Here is a 25234-nt window from a genome sequence, read left to right on the forward strand (position 1 = left end):
TCTTTTCTGTTCCACATCAGTGATTTTTGCTAGTGGGTCTTCCACCTCACTTATTCTTTCTTCTGCCTCCTGTATTCTGCTGTTGGTTGCTTCTAATGCATTTTTATCAGTTATTGTGTTTTGCATCTCTGCTTGCTTAATCCTAACTCTTGTATTTCTTTGCTTAGTGTTTCTTGTAATTTATCAATCTTTGCCTCCAGTTTATTTCCAAGATCATGAGTCATCTTTACTATCATTAGTTTAGTCTTTTTCATGGAGGTTGGTAATCTCCAGATCACTTAGCTGTTTATCTGAGGTTTTTTCTTGCCCCCTTATCTGAGTCATGATTCTCTGACTTTTCATTTTGTATAGATTTTTGGTGTGGTCTCTTTTTTGCATACAGTAGGGTTGTGGCCTCTATTGCTTCTGATGTCTGCACCTCTTGTGGCTGAAGCTGGAATGGGGGTTGCTGGGGCTTCCTGATGGGAGGGACTGGTGCCTGCCCACTGGTAGATGGAGCTGATTCCTATCCCTCTGGGGATAGGCTTTGTCTCTGGGTGAGATTAGAGAGGGCTGTATGCCTGGTGGGGGGGAGTCTTAGGCAGCCTTTGCTGATAGCTGGGGCTATGATCCCACCCAGATTATTGTTTGGCCTGAGGCTTCTCAGCCCTGATGGGTGGGGCCAGATTTTTCCAAAATGGCCACCTCTAGGGGAGCACACGCTGATGAATATTCCCGAGACCTCTGCCTCCAATGCCCTTCCCCCACAATGAGCCAGTCACCCATTTTCCCAGGATATCCTCCAAGAACCACAGTCAGGTCTGACCCAGATTCCTGTGGAGTCTCTGCGTTGCCCTGGGACCCAATGCACATGAAAGCCTGTGTGCGCCTTTCAAGAATGGGGTCTCTGTTTCCCCCAGTCCTGTGGAGCCTCTCTGCACAGGCCCTGCTTGCCTTCAGTACCAGGTGCTCCAGGGGCTCCTCCTCCCAATATCAGATCCCCAGATGTGGGAACCCAGTGTGGGGCTCAGAACTCTCCCTCCTGTAGGTGAGTCTCTGTGATACAGTTACCTTCCACTCCGGGGCCACCCACCCGGCAGGTATGGGGTTGCTGATGTCACCTCATCACCTTCCAACCGTCTTGATGTGGCCTCCTCTCTGTCTTCTGGAGCAGGATGTGGGTTTTGGATAGTTTGCCGTCTACTTGGTTGAAGGTTGTGATTTTGTTGCTTTTATGAAAGAAAGTGAGCTCCCGTCCTTCTACTCCACCGTCTTCATTCCCTCTCAGCAAACCACACTTTAAAAGGCACTAACGTGACATGGGTTGCTATAATTTGGGAGTTTAGCATTGTTATTTTAAATTGGATCTCTCTACTGACAGCTTAGGTTGTAGGAGTTATGCTTAAAAACTTTAAATCTTATGTTTCCCCAATCCTGCTACATAATTTTAGACTCTTCAAACATAGCCTGTTACTGTACTAAATTGATATTTCCTTAAGTCTGAGTCTTTGAAGCATATTTCGTTTTAAATAGAGTACATTTTAATTTCTGATGAGCTGCAAATATTTTTTTTAGATGTTGGGGGTTACCAAACATCTTGAATCATAAAGAAAATATTACAGTGTAGTAGTTGAAGGTTTGTATGTGTTTCCAACTTGCTCCTTGTGCCACAAACTCAAGACAATGTGGCCATTTTCTCGCCAGTGACATGTCACATCTACTTCAGCAGCCAATTTGTCCATGTTGGTCAGAATTAGGTCCAGAATAGCAGTTTCCCTGGTTGCTTCCTCTATTTTCTAGGAAACAAAATTGCCTGCTGGGCAAGCCAAGCCCTTGTCAGATACTCGGGTTTTAGCTCCGTGAGATGTTTTATTGGTCTGGACTTGTTAGGTGGCAGGAGCTCAGCTCAAAGGACATCAGGTGAAAGGGGACTGATGAGCTCGCCGACCTTGGTAGCATCCAGGAGCAGCGGAGCCAGGCTGAGGGCCCCTGGGGGCAGCAGGTGGTCTCCCCCTGCTTCTTTTTTGTGCACAGCCTTGTGCTCTCCTGATCCAGACTCACTGCCTCCCTGTCACGGGGAGGGGCATGGCCAGCTGCTGGGCACCATGGGCCCAGTGGCACAGCTTTTCCCGCAAAGTTCAGCAGAGGAGGCCCGAAGGCACTTGGGACCCTGACTTTGGTCACATGCCCGCACCCAGGCTGGGGCAGGGAGACAGCGATGGGCAAAAGCGGGCAGAACCCCCAAGCTCCCAAACTCCGGACCCCGTCTGAAGACAGAGACAACCCTAGGCTCCCCCACCAGGCTCTTGGGGGTGCAGTGAGCAAAGGCACAGGGAAGGCTTCGCATAGAGCCTGGCTCCAGCGGCTCCACCAGTCCCGGTGCTACCGTCCAGGGCTCTTGGCCTCCTTGATCAATAGAAATTGAGAAGGGGCCAGACAGGAAAATCCAGTCAAGGCTTTGTTGGGGCCACTGCTGCCGTGAAGGGAGTGAAAACAACCACAGGCTGCCCTGCTTGCTCCCCAAGGTGGGGACAAGCTGGTTCCTTACATGGGGCACAGGTAGGGGCTGGTCCAGGTCTGAGGCCGGAGGGGCGCTTAGGTGGGCTGCCCGCCCCTTCGGTGGTGGCGTGTGCAGGGAGCATGCAGAGGACTCTTTTTGCTCGTGAAACACTGCTTTGGTTCTCAGCTTTTCAGAAGTACCGGTTGGGGGAGTTCCCGTCGTGGTGCAGTGGTTAGTGAATCTGACTGGGAACCATGAGGCTGCAGGTTCGATCCCTGGCCTTGCTCAGTGGGTTAAGGAGCCAGTGTTGCCGTGATCTGTGGTGTAGGTCGCAGATGTGGCTTGGATCCCGTGTTGCTGTGGCTCTGGCCTAGTAGACTGGTGGCTGCAGCTCTGATTCGACCCCTAGCCTGGGAACCTCCATATCCCGCAGGAGCGGCCCTAGAAAAGGCAAAAACAAAAAAAAGGAAAAGTGCCGGTTGGGTTTTTAGTTTTTTGGGTCTCGTTGCCCATGATTTCCCCGGCTCTGCGTGTACACAGTTATTTTTAGCCCCTTGCTCTTCGCTTGTGTGCTGTTGTTGGAGGAGCAGATTTTCCAAGCCCAGCCTTGCAGCCACCGCAGCACAGGCCCAGGTCCCGGCCTGTGTCACAGGTCATGGTACAAACACCCCGTCCTGTAGAAACGGCTGTTCCCCCTGAGCCAGGCGCTGAGGAACGCCGGTTACTGTCGGTAGTCTCGTCACTGTTAATAAGGCTGAGCAGCAGGCTGGGCACAGCTTCACTCATTGCTGTTTTTCACTCGGTTACTGATATAAAGTGTGTATATAAGGCCTGGCACAGGCACTCTCTAAAGAGTACGATATTACTCTCTAAAAGTTACGATAATGACAATAAGGATAATAATACTTAGTGCCTGACACACATGGGATGTGCTGTCCTTACTCTTAGTGGGAATGGCCTGGCCCCCGGCGCCCTCCCTGGTGCCCAGCCTCCCAGGACCACTTCGCTCCATCCAGCCCTTTAGGAAGCTTCCACCCCCCCTTGGTCGCGTCAGCGCCAGGCAGGCTGGTCTTTTTCGCTTCTCCTGTGGTGTCCCCGTCCCTGGGCACAAGCCCCGCCTTCCAGGAGGGTGTCCTGGCGGCCGAGCCAGGCTTCTGCCCAGCGAGTGCACCTGCCCGGCCAGCCCTCTGTTGCCCGTGCCCCCTCCTCCCCAGCCAGGCCCCGGTGCTGGGAGTAGGCGAGTAAACACCACCGGCCCCCTCACATCTCTGCAGGACTCCTGTCCTGTCACCCACCTAGATCCCAGCAAACGGAGTTTTCGTAGGCGGACGGGAGATAATGATGACAACAGGGCCTGCTCTCGCAGACACTGTTCTCAGCACCGTACACGTATTAACCCATCAATCTGCACCACAAACACACACGCCAGGCACCGCAGCCCTCCCCGTCTCACGGATGGGGAAACGGGGGCACACAGACGTAGCTGACTTGGTGTCGACGATGCAGCTGGGAAGTCGTGTCGCCAGAATTGGAACCCCTTAAGGACATCACATTAAAGGGAGTTCCCGCCATGGCTCAGTGGTAATGAACCTGACTGGTATCCGTGAGGACGCAGGGTCTATCCCTGACCTCGCTCAGTGGGTTGCGGATCCAGTGTTGCCGTGAGGGCTGGTATAGGTCGCAGACGCGGCTTGGATCTCACATGGCAGTGCCTGTGGTGCAGGCCAGCGGCTGCAGGTCCGAGTCAACCCCTAGCCTGGGATCCTGCAGAGACAGCCTCACGTGTGGTCAGGATTGCCCGGTGCCCACAGTTGTGATGGTGATGACGTGGTTGTTACATGTCAGCGTCAGCAGAAGGGCTCGCTCCTCTCCCCCCGCTGAGGCTGGAACCTTAGGAACGGAGGGAGCAGAGGGCCGGTGGGCTGCAGAAGCTGTCCCCCAGTGACGGGTGGGGCAGGGCCTTTTTTTTTTAATTGAGGTCAGAATCACGTAACAGAAAGTTAACCATTTGAAAGCAAACAGCGCAGTAGCTTTTGGTACATTCCCAGTGCTGCGCACCCCCAACCCCTGCCTGGATCCAAAACATTTCCCCACCCGCGAAGGAGACCCAGAGCCATTAGGAAGTTGCTCCCCATTCCCGTCCCTGGAGGGCCCCCCCCCCCCCCCCCGCAGCAACCACCAGTCTGCTCTATCTCTTGAGATTTACCTCTGTGGGATATTTCGTGTAGATGTAGCCTTTTGTGTCTGGCTTCTTTCCCTTACGTAATGCACCCTTCTTTCCGGATGCACCCACACTCTACCAGGCATCAGTGTTTCCTTGCTGTTCGTGGCTGAGTAATATTCCATCATATGGATACACCACATTTGTTTATCCAGGTCGAGGAGTTTAAAGAAGCCATTCCACGGTCCTAGCAAGACTGTGTCGTAAAGGCAGAAATCAGAAACCTCACCCTGTTACAATCAAGAGAAATCCAGGGGAGAAACCTAACACTCCAGCTGAGATCAGGGACTGAAAACTGAAATGCTTGCTTGAATGAGCGAGAAGGGCTGGAGGCAGACAGGAGGGAGGGTCCCTGGCTACCTGCAGGGTCTAAAGCTTTCATGTTCAAAAATACTTTAAGAAAACAGGAGTTCCCGTCGTGGCGCAATAGTTAAAGAATCCGACTAGGGACCATAAGGTTGCGGGTTCAATCCCTGGCCTCGCTCAGTGAGTTAAAGACAAAACCAAACCAAACCAAAAAAACCACTGTGTTGGCCAAACAGAACCTGCAGGGTGGGCCAGTTTCCATCCCTGCTGTGTCTGTAAGCCTGGCTGGGCTTCTGGAAGCCTATGGCATCAGCTCCAGCTTTGGTATTAAAATCTCGACAAATGCAAAAAATCCCGTGTTGGCAAATTGAATTTCAAGGTCTGGCAGAGCTGGGTGGGTTCCCCGACCTTAAGTAATCCAGCATGTTACAGGGGTGGGGTGCGCTGTAGCCAGTCAGAGATGTGACTGAAGGCTGACTCTGCCGAGGATTAAAAGCAGTCTCAGTGCCCGGCCGAGGGACAGCTCGGGAGATGTAGATTTTGTCTCCGAGTCAGATGACACAGAAAGAGCGAATCCTTCACTTCCCTAACATTTGCAGGAGGTTTTAACTGCAGAAGCTGGTATTAGGAGCCACAGTCTCCAAGGATGAGCGTACTTCTGGAATCAGGGGTCAAATAAGCAAAAGTGTTGAATTCTTACACCTGAAAGGGTTCTGTCTTGTGTTTTTATCCTGTGACATTCCATGGGAACAGACTGGGAGTGTTAACCGGTCTTAACTGGTAAGAATCACACATCTTAGCCCAGCCTAAGAGTCATAAATCACCTGGGGAGCTTGTGAAAAACTGCAGATATTCGGGCCCCGCCTCTAGGAAACTGACTTCAGGGGGCCCAGGAATCTGCATTTTCCCGGGTGCTGGACAGGTGGTGCCCCGGTCACATTTTTACAGACCCCCAAGCTGCTGAAGATTCTCGGAGACACTCGGTCTGGAATTGGAGCTGTCCGATCCGAGTCTGGATGGTACCGGTCGTCCGAGTCTCTGAGACCAGCTTGGAGGGTTCCTTTGGCCTAAAAGAGAATTTCATGCGTTGCTTCTGTTTATTTGTTTGCTTCACGTGTGTTAGGTGATTAAGAAGCTACAGTCCCTGCAGGTATATCTGTAGGTGAAACAAATGTGAATCCTGCTACTTATAAAATTTACATTCTCGGCAAGATTGTTGGATAGGAGCAGATAATTCTTTTCTTCTCTAAAGAGGGCCTGTTAGTGTGGAAACCGGATCTCGAGGGGTTTGGGGGGCATAGGAAACATCTGTTGGGCTAACTACCACGTGACGTGTCTCCTGGACAGCATCCCTGCTAAGCATTTAGCTCCCAGTGTCTGCCTAATTACCTGCACCGACAGGAAGCTCACTCTCAGAATGAACCCCTTCCATCTTAAGACGTTAAATTCTCCTTCCCTGAAACTTTGGCCCTTAGCGCCTTTTCTGAAAGTTTTAAAATATCCTGAATCATTTCTACGCAATTTTGAAAGGTTACTTTACAAAACATGGGCTGTGTTCTTTGCCTCGTACAGTATATCCCTGAGCCCATCTTAGATGGTACTTTGTACCCCCTGCCCTTAATCCTGGTTCTGCTTCCTGAGAGAAGATAATCTCTCAGCCGGGGGAGAGGCGTTAAACTGTAAAAGCCTTCTCACCATTCTGTGCTGTCTTGTCTTCTGCACGGAGAAGACCCTGCCTTAAGACCTAGTTTGGGTGCCTCTCTGCTCTGGTTACCATCGTCCTGTGGGTGCAGAGAGCTCTGTCTCTGAAAAACACAAAGATAGGATCCAGCCGGGGGACGGTTCATTTCTGAATCAAGTTCTGTTTTCCGCGGAGAGTGTTGGGGTGAGAAGCCTTGACGGTCGGACTCTGCAGACCATAGGCTCACAGGCGTCTTCATGAGGCAGTCGTCTTTTCTTACATTCATTTATCTAAGTTGATTGCTCACTTCCAACAAATTCCTTCCCTCTCTTATTTAAATGATGTACTGCTAACACCCAAACTTTTGATGTTTAAAAAATTTCTAGTCAGCTACAGTTTATTTCTCCCCTCCCCGCTGACTTCTTAAATTTTATTTGTCCCCTCCCCTCTGACTTCTTAAATTTTAAAAAAGACAAAACCAAAAAAACCCCCTGCTTTCCCGTATGCAGAAGGCTGAAGCCATTTGTGGCTCAGCCTCCTTTGGGAACAGATGGGTCAGTGGCGCCGGGAGGCTGTCCGGCCCCGCCCCTGAGACATCATCGCCCCGCCCAGGAGGCATCTTTGCCCCGCCCCGCCCCACCCCGGGAGACCCTCTGCCCAGCCCTGTACCTGCTTATGCCTTTTTCGCTGAAGCTCACGACCTTCTCAGACACTTGTGTTCACCTCGTGAACACAGTGACCTGCAGCGTGGGCTTCCTGCCGGAGCCATTGCCATAAACCACTCCCGGTGGGTTCGGAGACCCAGAAAATGCTCCCGGCAATTCCCCAACGCCGGGGCCGCCCCCCACCCCCTGGTGGTGGCCACACCCCGAGGTTGCTGGAAGGGGCCATGGACCCAGAGGCCCCCTGCTGGGCTCTGAGCGCCACTGCACGTGACCTCGGAAGGCGAGCCCCCCTTCCCCAAATTCACATCTGGCCTCCAGGGAGAATTTGGGGGATGAGCATCGTCTCAGGGCCCAGCTCCTTGGACTCAGATGAAGAAAGTGGGCCGGAGCCGAGCCCCTGCGGCCTCCCTCCCTCGCGCCCCTGCTTCCTCCCCCTCGCTCCTGGCCTCACTGTTCCGCCGGACCACCCCCCACCAGGCTTAGCCAGCATCCAGCCCTAGGGCTTCCAGGCAACAAACCGTAATGGAAACTATAGTCTAAAAACAAAGTCGGACACAGATGCCGTCTGGGTGCTCAGGCATGTGGCCGTTTGTGGTTCCAAGAGCCCTGGCACCGGAGGGATAACGTGTGCCTGGTTTTCCGTCTCATCCAGGACACCTGTTCCTTCTTTGGGGAATGTGTAATATTTGGGGCCGCTTCTCAACATGAGACCAGCCACCTGTTGCTCATGCCTTTCCAAATTGGCCTCTCGAGTTTGGGGCTGGCCAGCTGGACCCTCACCCGCAGGAAAATGTGGGCAGTCGCATAGCCGAACGTGAAGAGTCTGAAGTCTCTTAGGGATCAGCAGCAGATCAAGACTTAGGGCCCGCAAGCAAGACACACGGCACGACACGCCCGCCCTGTAAATACGATCCCTCTGGCAGGCGGTCAGAAGCCTTTGAAGAGAAAGGAAGGCCGACTTCGCGGCCGTCTGTCCTTTACTGAGCACCTGCTCTGTGTCACTCACTGCCAGCTGCCTGCTCATGCCCTCACCCCACCGACATGCACAGGGCCGAGGGCAGAGTCCTCTGCGGATGCGGTGCCGCAGAAGGTCCCGCGGTAGAGAAAGGCCAGCTCCCCCAAAAGGAGCTCTTGATTTAGTCGGGATGATAAGTCCACCAGCCCCTGTGTTTTAAGGCCTGTGTTGGGAGAGAGACAAGGGACCATGGACCACAGAGGAGCGAGGAGGCCGTCCCCGCCGGCAGGTGAGAAGGTTGGCAGGAGTTGGCGCGAGCCTGGCGGACGGGCAGGCTTTGGAGAGCAGCAGGAGTGTGGGTGGTTGACTCGATGCAGCAGCAACGACCCGGGGAACCAGGGGTCCTCCTGGCTGCTGCCGGGGGGTAAATGGAGGTGGGGGATGGGGGGAGAGCTAAATTCCGGTAGGGGTGCAAGGTCTGAGCCCTTGTTATTTTCCTGGCCCCGTAGGTTCTGAGGTCTGGCACCCCATCTGCAAGCAGGCAGCGCGGGCAGAGAAGAAGTTAAAGGTAAGCCAGCCAGTGGTGACACCAAGCCAGCCACTTCCAGCCCGCGTTGGGGGCACCGTGCTTTGCTCGTCCCTTAGCGTGTGCGCTTTCAAACAGCTGCCTGTACCCGTGGGTCTTCCATCACAGGGACGCCCCCTCATAGGGTTCCGAAGGGGCCAGGATGCGGCCGTGGCAGCACCTTGGAATCTGCCCAGAACTGAGGGAATGCGCGTTTTTAGTGTTTCTGGGATGAGCTTACGTCCCAAGGTGGTGGCCTCGCCGAGGCGCACACGCCAGCGGTCTCCCCCCAGCCTGAGATCGTGTATTAACGATGCTGGTTGGAATTGTCCTGGAAAGAGATAGTGAGCAAAGCGTCTTCACAGCCACTGTCGGATTTGATTCCTTTAACCCCATAGGGCAGTTGGGTGAAGAATTTTCTCTTCGCTTTGCTTTGGGGAAAACTGAGGCCTCAGGAGGGAGGTGACATGCTCGCAGTAATGCAGCCAGCGTCCCCAGATACTCGCTGGGCCGGTGAGGTCCTGTGTCCCTAATCTCTGTGCTCTGACAAGTACCAGGAAGTCCTGGGCGGCTGGGTTCTTGATCCAAGAACTGCGGGGGGTGGGGTGGGGGGGCGCAGACCTGAGTCCTTGACACCGTGGAGGGGGAGACTGGGGCTGTGTCCTGGGGGCCCTCCTCCATCTCCAGGCGTCTCTCCACACTCTGGCCCCGATGTCACCTCAGCCCCTGGGACTCTGTTAAGCTTATACATGCTAGAGTCTCAATTAAAAATGCGTGTGTAGGAGTGCCCGTCATGGCGCAGTGGTTAACGAAGCCAACTAGAAACCATGAGGTTGTGGGTTCAATCCCTGGCCTTGCTCGGTGGGTTAAGGATCCCGCGTTGCTGTGGCTGTGGTGTAGGTCGGTGGCTACAGCTCCGATTCGACCCCTAGCCTGGGAACCTCCATATGCCGCAGGAGCAGCCCCAGAAAGGGCAAAAAGACAAAAAAAAAAAAAATGCGTGTGTACAGTTCTGACCAGCTGGTTAAACATTCTCTCTCCGGCCGTCTTGTCTCTCTCGTTTGTGAAAGAGCTGGTCTGTCGATGCATCATTTGTTTGAGCCGTGAGGTTTTCCCGTCTCTTCTTCAGCCTCCCCCGTTAAGGAGACCTCGCTGTCCTTCTCTTCCTGCTTCCTCCTCCCTGTTGGCGTTTCTCAGACATCAGTTAGCCGGCCACAACCGTGTTGCTTTTTGCTCTGTGTACCACCTGTATCATGGGTATCACCTGTTTTTTCCTTTAACTCAGCTCACTCCTTTTTACTTAATCAAACTTATTTTCAAATGAAACTTTCTATCACCAGCGTTCCCACTGTGGCTCAGCAGGTCAAGAACCTGACTAGTATCCCCGAGGGTACAGGTTCGATCCCTGGCCTCCATCAGCGGGTTAAGAAGCTGTGATGTAGCTGCAGATGCGGCTCGGCTCTGGCTTGGCCGTGGCGTAGGCCGGCAGCTACAGCTCTGATTGGACCCCTAGCCTGGGAACCTCCATATGCTGCAGCCCTAAAACACAAAACAAAGAAAACACCTTTCTATCACCACATGGAAAACCTATATTACTTTCTATAAATAGAAGTAATAAGTAAATTCATTGAAAAATGAATATTTCATAAGAGTAACTTTTAGAAATTCTGGATAGATTGTATTGCCTGTATTCTCTTTGTGAAAAGCAAAGCAAAGCAATGGTAGGGGCAGAATTAGCACCTGTTGAAAGGTCTTGGGTCCAGGCGGAGACTTCCTCCTGATTTAACCAGGAAGACGGAAAGAAAGGCTACCGTTTCCCTCCCGCTCTGTGGCTCCGTGTTACCGGCGTCTCTGCCCGAATTCACCTCCCCGGAGTCACACCCGTCCGTGATCAGCCGTCAGGAACCAGTGCTGCTGAGTCGCCGCAGGCCGCTTTCAATCAGAGGAAAGGAGGTGGGGAGGAGACGGGGTCCTTCGCAGCGGGGAGTCGGGAGCCCTAACGCCGCAGGGTTTCCCCCTGGCTTTCCAGGCTCTGAAGGGTTAACCACGGCACAGCCTCTTGGCCGTAGCAAGAAGAACTCAGTTCTGTTCTGTTGAGGGAGCAGCTCATCCATCATTCCCATTGTTGGGAGAAAGGTTTTGTTTGTTTTTTAGGGCCGCACCCTCGACATATGGAGGCTCCCAGGCCAGGGGTCGAATCGGAGCTGCAGCCACCCGCCTGCACCACAGCCACAGCCACAGCCACGCCGGATCCGAGCTGCATCTGCCACCTACACCACAGCTCATGGCAACGCTGGATCCTTAACTCACTGAGTGATGCCAGGGACTGAACCCATGTCCTCATGGATGCTAGTCGGGTTCAATACCACTGAGCCACGATGGCAACTCCCAGAAAAAGATTTTTGAAGTTTCTCACTTGTTCAATGTCGTTTGCAGCGGATACGCCGTAGAAAGAATCAGTACTTTTACATTTTGTATAAATGAACTGCTCAGGAATGATACCAATTTTACTGTTTTAGAGTAAATATGTTATTGACTGGGATAAGCCAAAATGAAAGGTTTTCTGAGTAACTGCCTATCTAAAAGTAGCCAATGACAGATGTGTAAAAAAAAAAAAAAAAAAAATCTGTGCCACAGCCTGAAGCTCTGTGCATTTCTGGTTTCATTTATACTCAGGCATTGATTAAAAGGGCAGAGAACAGGGTAGAAACAGCCGGCTGGGGCTCCCTGAAGAACTGCCCCCGGCCCCGCCGGGCGAGCACGCTCTCACCTCTGCCCCGTGTCTCCCCCAGCACAGGCGCACGTCTGAAACGTCCATCTCACCCCCGGGATCCAGCATCGGGTCACCCAACCGAGTCATCTGCGTACGTATCCCTTTGCAGCCACCGACGGGCCTCACTCACCCCCAGGCCTGGCAACGGAAGAGCGTCTAAGGCCAGCCCTCCAGCCGGTAGCTGGTGTGTTCGGTCACCTGCCAGGTGCTGGGCCAGGTCCCGAGGGACAGTGGGGGACAGGGACGCCGTGGGCGCTGCCCTCACGGAGCCCGCAGGGGTCACGTCGTGGTCATTGGCAGCCCTGAACCCAGTGCCGCGTGCTCCTCCCGGGGCGAGAGGAGAATTCGGAGCAGGGCGCATTCGCGGCGGCCGGGGTGGGATGGCGTGGGGCGTTGGTGGTGTGTCCTAAAGAGGCAGAAAGGGGGGAGAAGCCACGAGAGCCTGAAAACACGACCGTGAGGGATTTGCAGACCTGGAGAAGGGCTTCCTCCCTCCCCGGAGCCTGCAAACCCGGAGACGCCACCCGTTTGCGGGGACGCGGCAGAAGGGACAGCGGTTCAGTTAGAGGCCCTCACAGGCCCCTTGGACGTGTCGTAGGTTCATTCCTCAAGTGCATACGGAGTGGCTCCCCCGGGCAGGGCTGGGCTCTGGTGCTCGGCGCCCACCTGCGGCCTGTCCTCATAACACGGACGCCGTAATTCCGCGGATAATCAGACACTGTTGTAGTAAGTGCTGGGAGGGAAAGCGCAGGCGCTCCGAGCGGGCTGCCGAGGAAGGAGGGGGACGCTCACGCCGGGGACACAGCAGGAAGGTCACAGAGCTGGGGGAGCGGAGCCAGAGAGGCCTGCGGCGAGCAGGGGAGGCCGGCTCAGCAGCTCGGGTCCGACTCCGGCTCTCCCGGCCTTTCTCAGACCAGAGGCGCCCTGCCCGCCCTCCTAAGAGGCTACGCAGGGAGGCGCCAGGCAGCCAGCCCTGGGGCCCTGCCCGCCGTGGCTCCATCACTTCACTCCGCATCCAGCGTGGGTCCCTGATCCTGGCTTATGCCCGTTATGAGACTGTGCCCTTTCCTTTCTCCCTCTGTTCCCACGAAGAAAGACCCACAAGCTGTCCTTGACGGCAACTTCGGCACGGGTCAGTACGGCCAGGTGGCTCCCGCGAAAGACAGGCGACTTTGGTCACGGGCTGTCCTCACGGAAGATCCCAGCCCAGGGCAAGAGCCCTGTGGATGGGGACAGGCACAGGAGGCTAAGGAGCTTAGTTTCAGGGCCTGCAGGTGGGAGTGTTACCCACAGAAGTGAGCGAGTCTCTCAAAGGGCGTCCCCAGGATGCGAGAGCTCAGGACACACACAGCTGCGCGGAAGCCCTTCATCCCTGGCTGTCCCCTCTGTGCTCCTGGACCCGCACTGACTCCTGTGGAATGAGTTAGACCCTGGTGACCTTCACCCTGCAGTTCTGGAGGCGGCTCGGGAAGCTGCCGCTGTGAGAAGCAGCCCCAGTGCAGGTGCAGGTGAACAGCAGCAGCCAGGACACCTGCCACTGGGCGCCCCAGGTGGGGGCTCCCCTGAGCACAGGTACCCCTGGCCTTCCAGCGCAGGCACCTGCTCCCTGCCTGTTCTGCTCTCACCTCCAGCTGCTCTGGGGAGTGACCGCCCCTGTCACATGAGCCGTGTTCCAATCAGACCATCCCAAGCCTTCTCTCCAAATGGAGCAGAGAATCCCTCCGGCCACTTTGGGGCGGTTCAGTAACAGGCAGAAAGATTGAGGATTGGGTTAATGCTGGTCACTGCGGAGGTTCAGTGCGGGAGTAGAATGACCAGTGAGCTGGGGCGGGGGGGGACAGGTTCTTTCAAACTCTGCTCCGCAGCCCACTGGCTGCTAGAATCACGTTCGGGTGTTTGACGGGGACCAGCCCGACCTGCTCTCTGCCTGCCTGCCTGCCTCATTGTGTTGGGAGCCTCTGCTGTCGCTGGACTTGGAGGCCTAAGGCTCGTTTATAACCCTGCAGACAGAGCAGCTGTAGGAGGAACTGGAAATTTAGGATGTTTGAGGTCTCTTGGAGTAAAGCGCCAAGACGGATATTGACATATTTGTAAGATACGTGTTTGTTCTCAAGTCAGGATCTGACATCCCTGCAGACAGGTCGGCGAGTGAACTCTCCTGAGAAGGTTCCTTCTCTCCACCCCACCCCAAGTTGCTACAGACGTGGTGTCTGACGCTGGCAGGAAGGGGGCCTTTACAGAAGTGCGGGCAGGGTCAGGGGACACCCCGGACCCCATGCAGCCTCCAGTGGGAGGCTGTCACCACGCTGAGCCTAAAGGGAGGGGCAGCCGGAACCGGACCAAGCCCACCGCGGCCGGGCAGGGTGGCCCCACAGCCCCTCTCTGCTCAGCCTCAGTCTGCGGAGCCCCACCAGCCAGGCCCAGCTGAAGGCCAGGCAGCCTGTGACACAGTGTGTGAGGCCCCGGAGCCCAGATCAGGGCCAGGAGGAGTGGGCGGTGACCATGACGGTGCCCTGGCTGGGATGGGGACAGTAGCGGAAGGGCCTCGGAGGGCTTTTAAAACATCAGGGTCCTAAGGTCCCCGTGGACGTTGTTCCTTCCACGGCGGTCGTGACCCTGGGACTCGCCCGGCCCGGGTGCCGGGGGACCTTACAGGCCAACACAGTCTCCTCTGATACTCTCTCGGTGGCCTTTCTCTTAGTCCCCTCATCTCAGGACCTTGGGAGCCACGGTCGTCATGGGCAACAGATCCTGACTGACCGGAGCAGAAACCAGATGACCAGCAAGCCGGGATGGCTGAGGGCAGGGACACAGTCACAGGAAGGACACGGCGACAGGAGCCGTGAGGCCTGGGCTGTCCCAGGCCGGGGAGGCGCCTCTGAGTCCTGGCGGCCCTAGAGGGCTGACCTCAGGCAAAGTAAGCCATGGAGGCCAATGGGGACAGCAGGCTCCCAGGCTAGACTGCCTGGGTTTGGATCCTGGTCTTGCCGCTTGTTAGCTGTGTCGCCTGGGCAAGTTCATTGATTTCGCTGTGCCTTTTCCTCCTGCAGAATGAGGAGGAAGTTACTAGCGTGTACTGCGGGAGGCGTGGGTTGTATGGATTGGACCCAGGGTTCCTCGGACTGAGGCTGGCCTGTAAATGGTCCCCAGATGTTAGCCCGCGATCCGCTGTCATGGCTGGTTCTGCCTTTGCCGCCTTCATCCCCTTCCTCAAGGAGGCTGCGAATGAGGCGCCTCTGTGTGGGGTCGGCAGGCAGGCAGGCCGTGCAGTTGAGACTGGAGTCAGCCCACAGAGTCTCCTGAGCCTCAGTTTCCTCGACTGGGAAATGGGCGTAACACTGACACGGGGGTGTCTGACGCTTAGCGGCATTCACGGCCACACGGCGCGGGACTCACAGCACGTGCTCGGTCCCCCTCGGCCCTGGTGGGATGGATGGGTCGGTCTTGTCCTAACATCCGCACGTCTTCCAGCCTCATGGAGAAGCTCGCTCCCCCGGCCTGGCTTTTGTTTCCTCTCCTTTCGCTCTTACCTCTCCGCGTCTTTCCTGTCTCTTTCCCTCTTCCTCAGGCTAAAGTGGACAATGAGATCCTTAATTACAAGGACCTGGCAGCTCTCCCCAAGGTTAAGTCCATCTATGAGGTGCAACGCCCCGACCTCATTTCCTACGAGCCTCATTCCAGATACACGTCCGACGAGATGCTGGAGCGATGTGGCTACGGCGAGGTACGGCGTCTCGCCCTCTCTCCGGGGCTGCCGGAGCAGAGGCGGGCCCGTGGGGTCCCCAGTCCCGCCAGCACAGAGACTTGGCTTCCATGGTGTTGGCCCCCAGACTCTTAAACTGGCGCTTATAGTCAGCATTTAAAATTAAGCTATTTCATCCAAAATCTAGCTTTTCTTGAAAAACCAGGGCAACACTATGCTAGTATTTCTACCCCCTGGAGGTGGGGAGCAGCACCCATATAAGCAGGACATGAGCTCCCCAGTTCTCCCCGGCCCCCACCGTTTTTCTGAGAACCCCAACATCAAAGCTGGGAACCTGTGACCACTCGTCACTCGAGCTATTGCTTCTTGTACAGTGGAGAGATTTTATGCTCAGCCCGTGGCTTTCATCGCCAGCCAGACTCCGTGGCCATTTAGGTCTGTGATCCCTGCCCAGGGTATTGCACCTGGCTGTCCGCCCCTGTGCTCAGAATAGAAGACCCTCTTCCAGCAGCTCAGCGTCAGCGGGCTTTTGAAATCGTTCAATGATTGCAGGTGCCTGGAGGTCCCCGGCCGGCCACATCCCAGGCGGTGTCTAACCCCACCCGGCCCCCTGAGCTGAGATCAGGTGGAGCTTTAGACGGAGCCCTGACCTGCTCGGTGGGGACCGTGTCCTTGTCCCCACTCGCCACTGCCCCTTCCTGTCTAAGACGAAGGGGTTCCATGTGTTTGGAGCCCAGTGGGTTCTGGCCTCTGAAATGCACCAGAAAAAGGCACCAAGTGTTGGTGAAGCCGCAGACGGCAGACCGGCTTCGGCCACAGCCAGCCCCCAGAGCTGTTTGGTCTCGCTCAGGAGTGTCTTTTAAAATCTAAGTGAGTTGCCCACGTTTAAACTTGAGGAGATGCCACAGAAGAGTCTGCAGACCTGAGCTGTGTTAGCACGTGGGCGATTGGGGCCTGGGTGCTCTGTGCCCAGCACCTCCCCGCCAAGCCAGCCTTGAGGCACCAGCCTGGCCCTTGCTTGGCCAGCATCTGGGACCCCTGCCCTGGCCCTGTCCTTGGGAGCCACAGAAGGGGCATGGCCGGTAGAGGGACCGGGAAGGGCCGTGAAGTGGCTCTAGGCCTGTGGCGGGCAGCCTAGGTCCAGGGGACCCTATGCTCGCTCCTTCTCGTCCCCTCTGGGACGTGCTTTTTCCTGCTTCTAAGAAGGGGCCTGATGTCCAGGCCCCCTCCTGCCCAGCCCCGCCGATGTGCCGGGATCGGGGCGGGGCCGAGGCGGCTGCGGCCTCTCTGCTCCTCACGGAACCGCTCTGGTCCCTTCCTCTCCTGCCTGCCTTCCGCTCTGCCTCGCTGCCTTCGCACCGCACCTCCAAGTCGCTGGGAACGCTGTCTCCCTACTCTCAGGTAATTAAACGGTTCGGGACACCGTTACTGCGATTGCGTCTCTCTGTGCCGACCAAGCACCCGCCGCATGCCCCCCAGCCCCGAGGTGCTCCCCCAGCCCGGGCAGAGAGCGGGAGACTTAGGGGCATGACCTGGAGGAAGTGGCAGTGGCTTCGAGGTAGAGATGGCTGGGCTGGAACCGGCTGTGCGTTTCCACCCAGAGGCGGCCTGTCCGACGCGCCGGGATCCTTGGCCGGGATGTGGGGACTTGACGCCCTTTCCACGCGGGGCCCTGAGTGACGCTGCAGGGCCTGCCGTCTCCGCGGCTGTCCGCAGGCTGTGTGTGGGACCCAGGGAGGGTCCCCGCACTCAGAAGGGCAGCATCCTGCTGCAGCCCCTGGAATCCCAGATGCCACGTCATCCGCCCACCCCGCCTGCTAGACCCTTGGGTCGCAGGCCTCCCTAAGGCAGGTCCCGCTCACGGCTTCGCTTCCTCCCCCAGGACATCTATGAGAACCTGGACCTCCGGCAGAGACGGGCCTCCAGCCCGGGATACATCGACTCCCCCTCCTACAGCCGGCAGGGCCTGTCCCCCACCTTCTCCCGCTCGCCTCACCACTACTACCGCTCTGGTAAGGAAGGGGGAAGCCCCCAAAGGGACAGGAAGAGCCGGGGGACAGCGCAGAGCTTGATGTCCCCAGCTGCAGAGACGCGGGGATGTTTCCATCACAGCACGGGCTCTGAAGGCCTGCGGCCACCTAGGTGACTGGCCAGGTCTCCGTGCGTCCCTGCAGAAGCCCCTGGAAGGTGGAGGGGGGCCCCTGGTACTGAGAAGCAGCAGGAGGGCGGAGGGTATGGCCGGCAGCCCAGCCACCCTGGCTGGGAGGAGACGTCCCCGTCCCTGTCCTGCAGAGGGCAGAACGAGAGGGCCCGCGTCAGGGCAGTGGCCTGGCCTTCAGCAGGGGACCACCTCGAGGTTGGGGATGAAGTGGGCAGAGCAATTAAGGGAGGGGCCCAGGTGGGGGATGGGGGGAGCTCAGAGGGGCAGAGACGCCGTTCGGAAGCTCAGTGCTGTGGATTCTTGCCCCCACGCAATCTGCCTGTGGATGAAGCAAGAGAGCAGGGTCGAGTCTGTCTGTGCAGCCAGGCGCATGCGAGCACAGCCCCCCACCGTCCCTGCTGTCGTCACCTCACTGCTGCTTGACCACCGCCACCGCGTTAATGCCTGTTCTCTCTGTGCCTCTGTTCTCTCTGGGGACCACTGCCTGCCTGCTCCAGGGCCCGAGAGTGGCCGGAGCTCTCCATACCATAGCCAGTTAGATGTGAGGTCCTCCACTCCGACCTCTTACCAGGCTCCCAAGCACTTTCACATCCCAGGTAGGCGGCCAGCCTGGCGCTCCCTGCGTGGATGCATGCTCCGTGGGGTCGCCGGGTGCCCTGCACCAGCGCTGCGGGGAGGCCGGGGGGCGAGGGCCCCTCCCTGACCAGCCACCGCACTGCCCCACCCCCAGCTCCACCCACAGGCCCGGTCCAGCCCTAGACAGAACCAGCCTTGACCATCAAGAAGCAGCCCAGGGAAGCGCCTCGAATGTCTGAGGGCCAGGATGGGACACAGCGGTAACCCCGCTGGAGGTCATGGGCTTTTGCATCAAAATCTTGGGGTCGAATCTCCATTCTGCTTATAAGCTTGTGACTTCGGGCCAGTTACTTAGCTTCCGTGAGCCCGTGTCGTTCCTTCTGTAGAGCCAGGCGTTGTTCTGGGCTCTGCAGTCACAGCTGTGCTCAAACCTGCCCAGATCCCACCTTCACGGTGTTTAAGTTCTAATTGTGGGAAGAAAGCTAATAAACGAATAGACAGATGAGGAAAGGGTAGCTTCAGGAGACAGGTGCCGACTGCAGTAAAACGGGACTTTGCCACAGATAGACAGGGCGGGGAAGGCGGGCAAGGTGGTCTGTGAGGGCTTATCGGAGGAAGCCCTCGGATGGCTTCTTCATCCGAGTCAGAAGAGAAGTCAGGGGAAACATCCTGCGTGGGGGAACAGCAAGTCCAAAGGCTGACCCTGTGCCAGCCGCCGGCAGGTTGGCCGGAGGTGGCAGGAGCTCAGGAGGGGGCGGGGCCCGGTGACCCCAACAGGGTCTCATCCCGAGTGAACAGCGGCGCCCGGCCTGGACCCCAGTCTCCCAGCCCCAGGTCAGGTTTGCACCCCCACCGCCCTCCCCAGGAGCTCCCCCTGCCGTCTCACCCGCACCTTCCTCAGCTGTCCCATCCTGTCTGTTTTTGGGGGGGGGTGGCTGTGGCTGCAGCACTCTGGGGACCTGCACGCGGAGTGCGGCGTGGCCACTGCGTGGGGTCCCGCTGAGCATGTGCCTGCCTCGTGCCCGCACGCCCACCATTCAAGCCTGAGTCCCTTCCGCAGCCCCGTCTGGGTCCCTCGCCCTTGGTGGAAGCTGATGGCAGGAGGCTGGAGTTGAGCTTCGGAAGAGGAAGTCGGCGGGGGGACGATGGGGGCCCCGGGAGGAGTCGCTAACCGTCTCTCTTCCGGACCACCTGACCAAGTGCTGTGCTTTTCTCCTGTCTCTGTCTCTCCTCCCCACTGTCCCTTCCCGGGCCGTCCGGCCGCCGGCAGCTGGAGAAAGTAACATCTACCGGAAACCGCCCATCTACAGGCGATCTGGTACGGGCGGTGGGCGGGGCCTCGGGACAGGGTGGTGGGCGGGGCCATGGGCGGGGCAGGGGGCGGGGCGGCTGAGCCTCGGCCCTGGGGAGGGACTTGGTGTCATTTCCCAAGAGCAGGGAAGGCCTCAGACCCCTTACACCCTTTCTTCCCCCCCCCCCCCCCCCCCCGTGTGGTGTCCCGAGTCCGTGGGCAGAGTAACCCTGGTCACATGCACGTGGCCCTGGGAGAGTGACACTCTGAGGCAGTGGTCCTCAAACCTGGCTGTTTGTTGGCATCCAGGGGGATGCGTACAGGTTCCTGGCCCCACCCCGACCTAAGGAGTCCCCGTTGGTATTTGTATCAGTTCCGCCAGGTAACTTGAAATACGCCCGGCCCAGCTCTCTCGGTTCTCAGTCTGCACGTCCTGAGAGTGAGCAGAGGCCGGGGGAGAGGGGAGCTGGGAGTGTCTTCATCCACCCGCTCACTCGTTCAGCGTTCCTTCCAGAACAGTCTGTGGACCAACTGGACCCAAGAGATTTGTTTAAAAGCAGGATCCCCTGCCCACTACCGCGCCCCCCTCCCCCGGCCCCCTGGATTAGAAGCACTAAGAGGTGTGGTCAGCATCAGCCCTGTAAGCGGCTTCATGCAGGATCTGTGTCTGTGCTCAGTTCGGGCACCACCACCAAGACCGGTTGGTTCTGGCACAAGCCCGCAGCTGAACGCGCTCCCCTCCTGAGGATGCAGTGGCGCAGCTGCTGCCCTTAACACCCTTGGGTACTTGGGGTCTGGCTGGATCACATGGGGAGCACAGAACTGGCTGAGCAAGGAATTGGGCAGAAGCAGCGCTGTCCTGGAGCTGGTGGTGGGGGCAGAGTATAAACGGGCTCTGGGCCTTAAGACCCGCCTGACCACTGTGACCAAAAAGGGATCTGGGCTGTGGTCCAGGTGAGTCCTGAGCAGAGCACGTCTACCTGTGGCCATGGAAAGGCACCAACCCTGACAGAAGTAGTTTGGCTTGAAATCCAGAAAAGGCCCCCTTGTTCCCCACCCCCCCGGACTGTGTGGAGTTTCCCAGGTGGCTCGGGAGCCTGGGGTAGGGAGGGCTGTGCTGACGAGAGGGCAAGAGAACGGGCTGAATGAGATCGGCCGGGGTGGCAGGGCTGCCCAGGAGCCAGCACACGGAGGATCTGCACGCGCTGGGCTCAGCGCCGCGGGTTCACCAGGACGCTGCCGCTCTGGCCCGCGAGCCCAGAGCTGGTCCCTGCAGCTTCTCTCCAGAGAAATGACGACGCGCCCAGCCCGTGTCCCCAGCTTCTCGTCAGTCTTTGGGCCTGGGAGTCACGGCGCAGAGGGTGTGGTGGTGGCCTTCAGGGGGGAGGTGGCAGCTGGATGACCCCTCAGCCAGCAGACCAATTCTGAGACTCAGAGACGGAGGACGCCGAGGCGGAGGGGGCCCGGCCTGCCGAGTGCCGCAGCTGAGCCAAGTGACAGAGCTGGAACCAGCCCCAGCACTGCTGACTGTGTGCTGCGCCCCTCGGGCCGCCTCGTCTCCCCAGGCAGGGCCTGGCGGGCGGGCCTGAGGAGGAGACTGACCTGGCTGACCGAGCAGGCCCCGTCTGCTTTCCCGCCCTAGATGTGCCTTCTGGGGGCTGAGGAGCCAAGGGCGTGGGCTCACCTGGGACTTGAGACAAGTCCCTCTTACTTGGGGGAGCCGTGGACTTAGCAGAGGGAGTCCTGAGCCGGGGGCCGGGCCGGGCTGGGCCCAAATTGCCGCGTGGTCCTGAGCGAGCCCTTTTTTCTGGTGTTTGGATTCCCATCCATCAAGGCTTGGTCTCGGTGCTCTTTCAGCTCCAGAGCTCCACGACCCAGACACTGGCCTGGAAGTGGCCTCGTCCCTCTGGTCTGGAGGCTGGCTGGTCTGGGGACAGAGTCTGGGACACTCTTCCAAGACATGCTGCCTCCCCCTAAGTCCTCTCTTTGGGCCCTTTGCAGGCGATCTGTCGACGGCAACCAAGAGCAAAACGAGTGAAGACATCAGCCAAGCCTCCAAGTACAGCCCAGGCTACTCGCCAGACCCCTACTACGCTGCGGAGTCTGAGTACTGGACCTACCATGGCTCCCCGAAAGGTACTGCCCTCCACGGGGGAGCTGAGGTCGGAGCCCTGGCACCTGCCCCAGGGACCTGGAGGGCCACTCTTGCCCACACTGATGCACTTACACCCTCAGAAAATGTGGATTGAGAACCAGCCAAGGGCCCTCAGGAGACACGAGCAAGCAGACTAGACCAGGTCTTTGCCCTTGTGGCCGAGATGCAGGTCGCAGCTGGAGGGGAGTGATGTACAGCAGGTGCAGGGGGCACAGTGGCCACGGTGGCCAGCCTGGAAGAGGGCACAGGCTCCCCAGACAGAGGCTCAGCTGCCGTAGGAAGGCTGGGGAGCAGGTAAGCCAGCAGCACGAAGAAGCGCTGTGTGAGGACCCCGGCTGGGGAGGCAGGCTCCGGTGGGGGAAGGGAAGGCCTGTCGGCTTGACCTTGAGCTCAGAGGGGGAGGGGAGGAGGTCGGGGAGGAGCGGCCAGTCCCCACGGCCTGTGGGTCGAGGGCAGGGTTTTGGTCTTTATCCTAAGACAAAGGAAGCCACTAAAAGGGGTGACACGATCTAATCGGTGTTTGTAAGAGGCCACGTTGGCCGTAGGTGGGAAATGGCTTGGAGAATGGGGAGATGCAAGGGGTCTGAATGGCCCTCGGGTGCCATCCACCCAGTCAGACATTCCAGCTGTTTCTTTCAGGGGGAGCAATTTTCACTAAGTGCCACTTTGGTTCGGCACATACCTTTATTAACTGCATGTCCATCTTGAACAAAGCTTCCTGGGAGCCCAGCCACTGAGAAAGGTGATGAGACGAGGCAACTGTGACCAGAGTGGGTCGTGAGCAGTGCTCAGGGGAGATCAGTGCTCAGGGGAGGTCGGTGCCCAGGGACATCAGTGGTCAGGGGTACCACAGGTGAAAGGGACCACGACCAGAAGGCTTCGGGGTGGGGGGGAGTCTTAGAGGGGACTCTTGCAGTTACACACAGAACAAAAAGGAATCCAAATGGCTTAAGCAGAAACAGGGATTTCCTGGGTCGAGAGACTGCAAGTCTGTGCAGCGCGGCTGTGCAGAGTGATGGACACCAGAGGACCTGGCTTGTCCCCTGGGTTGGGGGACGCCAGCCTCAGGCTGACTCTGCCTTCATCATGGCAAGATGAACTCTGGCAGGTCCAGGCTTACCTCCGACCCTTGGCAGAAAGAAGACTTCTCTCTCCCACCGGAGAAGTCCCACCATGGAGGCTTATTGGCTGGGTTTGGGCAGTCGGCTTCACCTGCACATTCTGGCCCTGGAATGGAGGGGATGCCGGGTGTCCCCAAACCCGGGGCCCAGGATGGAGGCAGCTCCGCAAAGGGCACTCTCCAGCCACTCAGCTAGAACGTGGCAGAGCCTAGAGGAAACCCCCGCCTTTTGAGGCTGAACCACCCCCATGCCTCCACCCTGGGCAGGCTGAGTGGGGAGCATGAGCAGGAACTGATCCTGTCCGTCTTCCATCAGTGCCCCGAGCCAGAAGATTCTCATCGGGAGGAGAGGAGGATGAGTTTGACCGCAGCATGCAGAAGGTAAGTCGGCCATGCCACTAATGAGATGCTTAGACGGTGTGTCACAGAGGGCTTTTTCATTTGTGATGGACAGAAGCCAAAGTCAAACTCACTCATGATGGAAAACAGAAATGCAAAACTTGGCATAACTGAAAAGTCAACTGGTAGAAACAGCTTCAGGTAGGACTTGATCTAGCTGCTCAACAAATTGCCATAGGGAAATTCTCTCTCTGCTCTGTGTTGGCCTCATGCTCAGGCGGGTTCTTCTCACGTCGTGGTCAGCAGGTGCCAGTGACTTGTGTGTTGCTGGAGGGAATGCAAGGTGGTGTGGCTGCTGAGGGAGTTTGTGGTTCCTCAAAAAGTTAAACATAAAATTACCATAGAAACGGTCAACTGGAAAAACATGCACAACCTAAAATGAGAATTACGTTTTATTCAGCAGACACACTGAGGACTTAAGCCTGGGAGACGGCCTCTCAGATGCTCTGAGGGACTGTTCCCAAGACGTGAGGGAGGAGTCAGGATATATGAGTTTTTGTGGAAAACAAACAAACAAACATTGCTACTAATTAAAGAAAAAGCAGACATCTCCACTTAATGAATTTAGCCCTTTTCTATGCATGGGAAGATGCGAAGGTCTGGGCTCAAAGAAAACCATGTCTTTAAAAATGTGCGCCTTAACTACCCAGGGTCTGCCTATCCAGCTTTTGTCCACCCTGAATCCCCTAGGGCACACGCCTCGGGTGGCCGCAGAGGGCACCGGCTGGATGACTACAACATCCTTTGTTTACAGCGCCTCCTCTTGGTCATGAATGCAATCAACATTTGGGAAGTATTGCATGACAGATTTTGTCCCTTGGCACTAGGAAGGCTCTTTTCTAGATCACAGAGATTCTCTCTCTCTCTCTCTTTTTTTTTTTTTTTTTTTTTTCTTTTTGTCTTGTTAGGGCTACACCTGCGGCATGTGGAGGCTCCGAGGTTAGGGGTGGAATTCAAGCTGTAGCCGCTGGCCTATGCCACAGCCACAGCCACGCCAGATCTGAGCCGCATCTACAACCTACGCCATAGCTGAAGACAACACCAGATCCTTACCCACTGAGTGAAGCCAGGGATTGAACCTCCATCCTCATGGACAGTAATCAGATTTATTTCCGCTGAGCCATGACGGCAGCTCGCACAGAGATTCTCTTGCTAGGCCACTCGGTGTGCTGATTTTTTTTTTTTTTTTTTTTTTTTTTTTTTGGCTTAGGCCCTTTTGATAATTTAAAAGTCTCTGGATCACCTGTCCTACTAGGCTGTTATCTAGGAAATGTTTTCCCTTGATGCTTCTTCCCATAGTTACACTTGCTCTATTACAGTTATTCTATGTAGAGTTTTATATATATGTATATATCATCATTGGCCTCAAGGCATCCTTAATTTTGCTGGAGGTGTATTTATACGTTGGGTAATGCAGGAGTCACCAGTCTTACAAACTGCCAGGATATACGTGTTACAGCTGGCAACGGAATAAGCTGATAGTGCAGCGGAGAGAGACGCAAGGCATAAGTAATTTGAAAACAACGAGAGACCAGAGGAGAAGCCAGATGCTGGAGGACGAGGGAGAGGGGACAGATGACAGTTCCATCGTGGTGTACAAAGATGTGCGTTATCACCGTGTACAGGCCAGAGGGTAGGAGGCAGTTTTCTGGAAAACAGGCTAGAAACCAGCATATTTCAGAAAAAGTCATACAAGCCATCGTGTTTATCAATTCATTCAACCCCATGGAATTAACTCCCGCAGATCGAGACGCAGCCGTCTGGTGTTTCAGTAGAGTTTCTAAATGTCTCACCCAGTTGAGGAGTATAATCTAAACGCCATTAAACTTGTATTTAGCAGAAAGTCCTTTTTATGAATTCTCTTCGAGATCTTCATTTTACAAAAGCATCAGAGTAAAACAGTAATTGTCTATGAGTGACAAGACTTAAAATGGCACGGTTAGGCGTTCCTGTTGCAGCTTAGTGGTAACCCAGCTAGTACATGGGTTCCATCCCTGGCCCCGCTCAGTGGGTTAAGGATCCAGCATTGCCATGCGCTGCAGTGTAGGTTACAGTCATGGCTCGGATCTGGCATTGCTGTAGTTGTGGTGTAGGCCGACAGGTGCAGCTCTGATTTGACCCCTATCCTGGAAACTTTCATCAAAAAAAAAAAAAAAAATAGGAGTTCCCTTGTGGTGCAGCAGG

The 25234-nt window shown here is 56.6% G+C and overlaps 2 protein-coding genes across 56 annotated transcripts in view; one reads left to right on the plus strand and one right to left on the minus strand.

Annotated features, from left to right (window-relative positions):
* ABLIM3 (actin binding LIM protein family member 3) overlaps positions 1-25234 on the plus strand; it is a 128618-nt gene that overhangs the window by 74080 nt on the left and 29304 nt on the right. For 7 of the 50 annotated variants that reach the window (XR_014839073.1, XR_014839067.1, XR_014839066.1 and 4 more), the window contains 9 exons: positions 8817-8875; positions 11665-11736; positions 15214-15369; positions 16720-16749; positions 17231-17360; positions 18007-18105; positions 19356-19403; positions 21378-21512; positions 22968-23032. Coding sequence is in view for 23 of the 50 variants with exons in the window: in XM_085015036.1 (XP_084871162.1) it covers positions 8817-8875; positions 11665-11736; positions 15214-15369; positions 16720-16749; positions 17231-17360; positions 18007-18105; positions 19356-19403; positions 21378-21512; positions 22968-23032 (794 nt within the window). In the remaining 27 variants the exon portion in view is untranslated. Of the gene's footprint in view, positions 1-8411; positions 8597-8816; positions 8876-11664; positions 11737-15213; positions 15370-16719; positions 16750-17230; positions 17361-18006; positions 18106-18239; positions 19404-21377; positions 21513-22967; positions 23033-25234 lie in introns of those variants that run through there. The other 43 variants (XR_014839079.1, XR_014839076.1, XR_014839071.1 and 40 more) reach the window with 14 other exon arrangements.
* Positions 22197-25234, minus strand: part of LOC106509605 (uncharacterized) — a 126443-nt gene continuing 123405 nt past the window's right edge. For 4 of the 6 annotated variants that reach the window (XR_014839098.1, XR_014839096.1, XR_014839101.1 and 1 more), the window contains one exon: positions 22197-23364. Coding sequence is in view for 1 of the 6 variants with exons in the window: in XM_085015062.1 (XP_084871188.1) it covers positions 23290-23317 (28 nt within the window). In the remaining 5 variants the exon portion in view is untranslated. The remainder of the gene's footprint in view (positions 23365-25234) is intronic. The other 2 variants (XR_014839103.1, XM_085015062.1) reach the window with 2 other exon arrangements.

Source organism: Sus scrofa, chromosome 2 (genome assembly GCF_054392235.1).
Source record: "Sus scrofa isolate SSC_HxYL_T2T_F1_AM1 chromosome 2, Sscrofa_HxYL_maternal_Yorkshire_Landrace_v2.0, whole genome shotgun sequence".
Classification (NCBI taxonomy): domain Eukaryota; kingdom Metazoa; phylum Chordata; class Mammalia; order Artiodactyla; family Suidae; genus Sus; species Sus scrofa.